Source organism: Nycticebus coucang, chromosome 2 (assembly GCF_027406575.1).
Source record: "Nycticebus coucang isolate mNycCou1 chromosome 2, mNycCou1.pri, whole genome shotgun sequence".
Taxonomy (NCBI): domain Eukaryota; kingdom Metazoa; phylum Chordata; class Mammalia; order Primates; family Lorisidae; genus Nycticebus; species Nycticebus coucang.
The window spans coordinates 11599297-11607998 of record NC_069781.1 but is presented as its reverse complement, the minus strand read 5'-3'; the positions used below and the strand labels follow the sequence as shown (position 1 = coordinate 11607998).

Sequence of the window (8702 nt, the reverse complement as noted above, 5' to 3'; positions counted from 1 at the left end):
ATACTTTTTAACTGCTGTCAGGAAGATAGTGCCTTATACAAACATCTGCTAGAACACAGGCCTGCGTTCCCCAGCACCAGCCTTAAATCACGCACTGGTGATGAATTTTATCTGACGCTAATACTTTTTAACTTCATACAGACAATTAAAATGAATTGTAGCTAAATGCACACATAACAAATCAATTTAATTTTTGGTTGCATAGTAGCATATTTTGCAAATTTCCTAAACTTACTTTCATACGTGTATCTTTGTCTAGGTGTTAAAACTTCAATTTAACAGAAATGAGTAGAGATATTAATAAAACACAGCTCTTATGATAGAGCCATGTAGTTGCAAGCCTCACAAAATAATGACATTTGAAATTTATCACTGCCATTTAAAAAAATTTCCACATTTATGTGTGAAGAGTGCCATTCTGGGCTTCACTATAAGAGTGACCAAAGCAAAATCCCTGCCCTCTAGGAATTAATTCAATCAAAATTCAGACGAACACACCAAGGATAGGAAACTGAATCAGATCAGAGCTACCATTTATCTACTATTTGTCACTGCTCCTCCACACTCCTGGAGTCTTCCATATCCATCTTGACTACAGTACCTATTACATTTACTCTCCAGTTCCTTGTTCATTGGTCTGGTCCTCTGCTTAGTCAGATGATGACACAGAACACTGCCACAGTCCCTGGACTGAGTACGATCCTGTGTGTCAAGTGGGGGTCCTCTACTTGTTGGCTATATACATGGCTGCTCTTGCCTTCAAGTGCCTCCAGGGTAGTTAGCCACACCTTATTTATCAGTGCTTAGCACAGAGCAAAAGAACCAGGACAGTATGAGGCTTAGTACATAATTTGTTGGATAGATGGATAAAAGGAGATATATGAATGAATCCACTCTGCACAGCGAGAAGATCAATGGAAAGAAACAAAACTTGTGGGCTATATACTAGATTCTATGTTAAAGCATTTCCTCCTTACCCAGCCCCAATATGTCGTCATTTCTTTTTTTTTTTCAACACATAAGAAAAATAAGACTTACAAGATACAGTAATTTACCTAATCCACACAACTAAGATCTAAACCAGTCTGAGATGTCAAGTACACAAGTCAAGTAAAAACTTATGTTTTTAAATTTTTAAAAACTTCAAACATTAGCAGTGTTTGTTTTCTACATAACGACTGTAAGAGTCTAGGAAAGACAGCTATGATACTGGAATAAGAAAAAAGAAGTTGAATACCAGCTCTGCTATATACTAGTGGGTATCCTCAAGCAAGTCACTTTTTATTTGAGTCTGTTTCCAGTTTTGTTATGACAATTAAGAGGAAAATTACAGTGTATGCACATAAGATTAACTCTTTAAGAGTTCAAGTTTTGGGTGCCTGTAGCTCAGTGGTTAGAGTGCCGGCCCCATGTATCAGGGGTGGCAAGTTTGAACCTGGCCCAGGCCTGCTTAATAGGAAAAAAAAAAAAAAAATTACAAGAGTTCAATTTTTCTCATCTGTAACCCCCTATATCTGAGTGGTATCAATCACTTCCCTAATGATAAAACTCTGGAACATTATTAAAGCCAAGAGGTCGTCTAAGCCAAGTTCCTTGTTCCAAATTTGCAGAAACCAAAGCTCACAGATGCAAGATGACTTACCCAAGACCTCAGAGAAAGAACTGCACAGCCTGTGCTAACATTCACATCTGATTCCCTTGTTAGCATTCCTTCTACCATATGGCATTCCAGTCCTGGAACTCAAGTTTACATTTTGTCCCTACAAAAGTCAGTAAGAATGAAAATTAAAATCTCTGAGAAATGAGGCCAGGCACAGTGGCTCAAATGTGTAATCCTAGCACTCTGGGAGGTTGAGGCGGGAGGATCACTTGAGGTCAGCAATTTGAGACCAGCCTGAGCAAAAGCGACCCTTATCTCTACTAAAAATAGAAAAATTGAGGCAGTGCCTGTGGCTCAGTGGGTAGGGCGCTGGCCCCATATACCGAGGGTTGTGGATTGGAACCCGGCCCTGGCCAGCTAAAACAGCAGTGGCAACTGCAACAAAAAGTAGCCGGGTGTTGTGGCGGGCGCCTGTAGTCCCAGCTTCTCGGGAGGCTGAGGCAAGAGAATCGCTTAAGCCCAGGAGTTGGAGGTTGCTATGAGCTGTGACACCACAGCTCTCTACCAAGGGCAACAGACTAAGACTTTGTCTCCAAAAAAAAAATAAATAAAATAATAATAATAATAATAATAATAGAAAAATTAGTGGTGCATGTTGGCTTTTGTCTGTAGTTCCAGATACGCAGGGGACTGAGGCAAGAGAAATTCTTGAGCCCAAGAGTTTGAGGTTCTGTGACCTAAAATAATGCCATGCCACTCTAGCCAGGGCTATAGACAGAGTCTGTCTCAACAACAACAACAACAACAACAAATCTCTGAGAATTAGCACACCTCAATTCTGTGCCCAGTTGGGTGATCCTACTTTGTCCCATGATTTTTGGGACTGTCATATGATTTCTCTCAAAGACTATGTGTCTTCAAGATAGTAAAATCAGAACCTAGTTCTTTGAGCAAGAAGAAAATCTCTCTACTGCAAACCACACAGAGCAAGGTGCCCCAGGATGAGGAGGCTAAATGTAAAATGCCATCACACCTCCAAGGGCTGTCTCCTAGGCCTTCTCTGGGATTTCAGTGTTCAATATTCATTCCAACCAGAATCCCTTTGCTAACCTAGTAATTAACTAGCTTGGGAGAAGAAATACCATAATAGCAATCTCATTATAACAAAATGTGTCCATGTTTTACCTCTTAACCCCCTAATCTTTAAGAATTATAATCAATATATGTAGTTTTTTAAATGACATCTGACATCTGCCTCATTTAAATTACTCCCTCAAGTCAGGTACAGTGGATCAAGCCTTTAATTTCAGCACTTTGAGAGGTGAAAGTGGGAGGATCACTTGAGGACAGGAGTTCAAGACCAGCCTGGGCAACATAGGAAGACTCTCTCTACAAAAAATAAAAATTAAAAAGTAAGGTGGGGCTCGGCGCCCGTAGCACAGTGGTTATGGCGTCAGCCACATACACTGAGGCTGGCAGCTTCAAACCCAGGCTGGGTCAGCTAAACAACAATGACAACTGCAACAAAAAATCGCCGGGTGTTGTGGTGGGTGCCTGCAGTCCCAGCTACTTGAGAGACTGAGGCAGGAGAGTCACTTGGGCCCAAGAGTTTGAGGGTGTTATGAGCTGTGACTCCAAGGCACTCTACCGAAGGCAATACAGTTAAGACTCTGTCTCAAAAAAAACAGTAAACTGGGCATGGTTGGCAGGTTCCTGTAGTCCTAGCTACTTGAGAGACTGAGGTGGAAGAATTGCTTGATCCCAGAACTTTAAGGCTGCAGTGACCTAGGATTACTCACTGTACTCCATCATGGGTGATGAAAGTGAGACCCTGTCTTTAAAATTAAAATTACTGTCTCAAAAAATAAAAATAATTACTCATTTTCTCCTCTGAATGAGGAGAAAGTTGGTTTGGACATCTGAGAACACATTTCCATTATAGGAAAAGAGATGACTAACATCTGGAAGGTGACTGAGGTGACTGAGGTCTGAAGGCAACTCCTTAGCCAGTTCTGAAGCTGGCTGCAAAATGAGAACAAAGAAGAGGCTCCTGGGTCCCATGCCACTCTCATCTCTGGGAGCACTGCACTGGATTCTCCAAATGCAAATCAAATGAGTGGACCCCATCCCCCAAAGGGAGATGTATGGTATCTTCAAGGACCCGGTAACATCCTATGACTTGTAGTCAGCAGGCCCACAAAGGGAACATCACTTCATCCTTGACCCTCTCAGTGCTTCCTCCTTCAGGGATAGTTTCATTATCCATTCAGCTCCTCACACCAGACTCTGACCTTGAAATTACCCTTGAAACCCTATTCTACTCCATCTCCCTCTGTACACTCCATCATCACGTCCTACAACTTTTGCCTACTGACTATGTCTTGAATTCATCTACTTCATCTCTATTACCAACAAGTAAGACCAAGTTATCACTCTGTCATACCCAAACCACTGCAAAAAGTTCCCCAAGTGCTCTCTATCCTCACAAATCCTTTTCAGGGATATAGTCTTCAGCATAGCTCCAGTGATCTTTCAAAACACAAATCTGATTATCTCACCTCCCCATTTAAACTTGTTCAAGGATTCCCAATGCTCTTAGGTTAAAGAGAACCCCTCTACTGGTCATACCGGGTCTGCCCCTGGAGCTTCACCTTGCGCTCAGATCTACCTCACCCTTGGGGACTCCAATCACACAGCTTTCTTCCAGTTACTGCCAAGCTTGTCCTTGACTCAGATCCTCTGTACATCCTTTCTATTTCCTCTTCACTTAGCTCTTACTCATCCCTTAGGCCAGTGGTTCTCAACCTTCCGAATGCCACAGTGTATTTTCATTGTTACAAAGGGGCCGCTTTAGGCCCTCAGGTCAAGACCCCCCTCACCCCCCCAAAATACCAAAACCTGGGTATGTTCAAAAGTCCCTTAAATGATGTAGTATTTGCAGATAATCAAGTACATCTCCTATATATTTTAAATCATCTCTGGAATACTTATAATATGTATATATAATCTAGCTAGTTTTTATACTTTTTTTTAAATTTCAGGTTAATAGGAGGATATAAATGATTAGGTTACAATGTTTGCATTTATTAGGTAAAGTCCCTGTTGTAATTATGTCCCACATCCAGGAGGTAGTTGTTTGATTTTTTTTTTTAATTTGTATTCTTTTTCATTGTTGATTTTTGTTTGTTAGTTTGTTTTTCTGACTATTTTGTTTTTTTTTTTTATTTTGGCCGGGGCTAGGTTTGAACCCGCCACCTCCGGCATATGGGACCAGCGCCCTACTCCTTGAGCCACAGGTGCCGCCCCTTTTCTGACTATTTTCAAAACAAGGTTGGTTGAATCTTGGGAAGTTAAACCTGTCAATACGGAAGACTGACAATTTACACAGTATCTACCTTCCCACCAAGGAAAGAATCTCCACAAAGTCAGAAACCAGGTCTGGTTTTGCTCACCATTATATCTAGCACTTACCTATCCATGCCTGGTATATAGCAGGCCCTTAATAAATGTGAAATAAGTAAATGGTAACGTGGTAAAAGAAAAGGAAACTAACAGTCTCTCAGAACTGGTCATGTACCACCAGTACTTGCTATGTCTGCATTTCTCATTTTCATTAAATCTGCACAATATTTTAGGGTAATTATCATTAGCCTCATTTTATAGACAAGAAAACAAGCTCAAAAAAACAAAGTGGGCTCAGCGCCTGTTGCTCAGTGGTTAGGGCGCCAGCCACATGCACTGGGGCTGGTGCATTCGAACCCAGGCCAGGCCTGCTAAACAACAGTGACAACAACAATAAAAATAGCCGGGCAATGTGGCAGGCGCCTGTAGTCCCACCTACTTGGGAGGCTGAGGCTTAAGCCCAAGAGACCAAGGTTGCTGTAAGCTATGATGCCACAGTATTTTACCAAGGGTGACAAAGTGAGACTGTCTCAAAAAAAAAAAAGTGATTTGCCCAATATCACACAACTAAATGGCAAAGAACTGAAGCCTGTCTGCCTTCCTTTGAAAAGCCTTTAAGTCAATGGTGAATTCTACTGGAATGGGACTTTCTAGAAACAGCTCCACAATCAAAGGAAGCCACCACAGACTGAAAAGGTTCCAAGCAAACTACAGAATGAGGCCTAGACAGAGGAAACTCAGAGTGGAATAACCTAGTTTTAAGAACTAGGCATAGGCTGGATGTGGTAGCTCACATCTGTGATCCTAGCACTTGGAGAGGCCAAGGCCGGTGGACTGCTTGAGCTTAGAAGTTTAAGACTAGCCTGAGAAAAGAGCAAGACCCCGTCTCTACCAGTAATAGAAAAACTAGCCAGGTGTCATGGCAGGTGCCTGTAGTCCCAGCTACTCGGGAGGCTGAGGCAAGAGGATCACTTCAGCCCAAGAGACTGACGTTGCTGTGAGCTATAATACCATGGCACTCTACCCAGGGCACAGAGTGAGATTCTGTCTCAAAATGAATTTTTAAAAAGTATGTAAAGAGAAGCCAATGTAAGAGTGAGACAAATAGCTTTCAACTCAAAATACCCTACATCTGTCTCTTACTGGGCACTAAGCAAGTAAACCCCAAGAGAACTCTTATTGAAAGGAAGGGGGATGGAGATGAGATTGAGCATTACGCAACTTTATTTTTAGTCACGGTTTAAGAGGGGATACACTAGTTTGGAGGTGGGACAGAGCAGAGGAGAAAGGCCCTTAGACTCAAAGCCGCTGCCACAGCTCAGGTAGCAATAAGCAAAAGCTTCTGTTTAGAAATATAGCCCAGGCTGTATTTTTTACGAAAGAGATCCTAAAGCTAAAGTAGCTTAACTTATTAGAAGGGACCATTCCTATGATAATACCAAATCTTCCAAATTCAGATAAGGTGCATTTTCTTCTAAGGACAATTTTTTTTATTTTTAAACAAGATTTCAATTTGCTGACCTTTTCTGAGTTTGTAAGATTTCTCAGTGGCTCCATGCTTTTCCTCAAGTTTTAAGTGACTTTCTTTGAAGAGAGCTATTTAATGCCAATGATTGTAGAAAACATTTGTTCATAATTATCCAGACATAGACTGGAACAATGCTGAAACAAGAGCAGCATGCAAAATGTATTTAAGGACTATCATCCCAAAATGCTGCTAAAAGCTATTAACCAGTATGTGTTAATTGCCACAGCATTCATATTAATTTTCACTTCAGGCTCGACATTGTGGAATATTTCCCCTGATACATTTTAAACAAAGTTTAATTTAAGGAACTGCTTCTATCAACACTTATGAAAATTAACAGCCAAGCAATTAGCACTCATGAATTATCCCTTCCCCCATGCTCTCTGCAGCTTCCCTGTTAAAACAGTTTCTAACAGAGAAATGGTTACTTTCCAACAAGTTAAGGTAATCAAAGTCACAGTTGTCTCTATGAACAAGAACTGGTTTGCTTTTTTAAGTACTTGTCAAGGCAAATATTCCCCCTTTTATTTAGAGAGTAGTATTTAGTCAAGTCAAATAGATATTTAACATGTTAGTAAACTGCCAACCAATTACTAATATCAAACTACCTTTTCACTATATGTTAAAAAAATAACCATCTGTCCTCCCAAAAGGAAGTAATTGCCTTAATCTTCCTATTTGAATTGCAGGGCCAACTTCAACACGCAGACGACTTTCCTCTAATTCAGTCTTCTGCACATCTTGTTTAATCACACCATTCTAAAATCTGGTTTTAAGAACACATTTGCTCTCGCTCGGTGCTGTCAACAACCAAATGAAGTGCATAAGAGAAACATCCTCACTGTGCCTCCCCCCTTTACAAAGAGAAAGGGGCAGAAGTGCAGCATTAGCTGAGAGTTTTCTATGTGCTCCATGTCCTGCTAAATGGGCCTCATGTAATCTTCATGAGGAAGACACACTGTCATCATTTCATTCCATATATGAGGAGTGGAACTTGTAGATGAGAAAAATATCTTTTCCTTCTACCCTTCTAAATTCTCAGCTGGGGCCTCTAACTAAAGAGGGATTAACAAAAGAACAGCACACAAACTTAATATCTATCTCTCCTCCCAAAGGAGAGGAGTTTTACATGATACAGCTAATTCTCTCAGAAATAAAGACCACCAGGAATGGAGTAAGTGGAATTATCAGGATTCAAACTGAGGTTGTAATGTACAATAGGTTGCTTTACACACTTAGCTATACTGACTCTCAGTCTAGTATTATCCTATCTGATAGGCTCCTTGTGAAGAAGGAATGCTCATCTCTTTCCAGACGTGAAGAAACTGAGATTCAGACAATTGAAAAATCTGAGATGACATAACCTGATAATCTGTACCATTTGTTATTAGTAACTATTGATGGGAAATGGGTACTTGAACTTCTCATGGACTAGTGATTATGATGATGATATCTGCAAATTGTTCGACGGAATAGTTAAATAGTAAAGATGTACTAGCAAAAGCTTCTCAAGTAAGTGATAAGGCATGAAAAGGACAAAGGTTAGATTTACTTTTTGAAACATGTACCTGGGGGGCCAGGTACAGTGACTCATGCCGGAATCCTAGTACTCTGGGAGGCCAAGAAAGGAAGATCACTAGAGCTTAGGAGTTAAAGACTAGCCTAAGCAAGAGCAAGGCCCTGTCTCTACCAAAAATAGAAAAATTAGACAGCATCATGGCACACGCCTACAGTCCCAGCTATCCAGGACGCTAACACAGGAGACTGCTTGAGCCCAGGAGTTGGAGGTTGCAGTGAGCTACGATGATGATACTGCATTCCACGTGGGCTACAGATTTGAGACTCTGCCTCAAAAACAAAAGACAAACAAACAAAATGACCTATTTTGAAAGAGGTGGGGAAACAAATAAAAAAATCTTTGTATTTTGGGTAGCGCCTGTGGCTCAGTGAGTGGGGCACTGGCCCCATATACCGAGGGTGGCGGGTTTAGGCCCAGCCCCAGCCAAACTGCAACAAAAAAATAGCTGGGCGTTGTGGCAGGCACCTGTAGTCCCAGCTGCTCGGGAGGCTGAGGCAAGAGAATCACGTAAGCCCAAGAGCTGGAGGTTGCTGTGAGCTGTGTGACGCCACGGCACTCTACCGCGGGCAGTAAAGTGAGACTCTGTCTCTACA

The 8702-nt window shown here is 41.4% G+C and overlaps 1 protein-coding gene across 1 annotated transcript in view; it reads right to left on the bottom strand.

Moving 5' to 3' along the window:
• Positions 1-8702, bottom strand: part of MAPKAP1 (MAPK associated protein 1) — a 284441-nt gene that overhangs the window by 217870 nt on the left and 57869 nt on the right. The window contains 3 exon segments of the mRNA XM_053562435.1: positions 6524-6570; positions 6573-6642; positions 6644-6664. Coding sequence (XP_053418410.1) covers positions 6524-6570; positions 6573-6642; positions 6644-6664 — 138 coding nt within the window.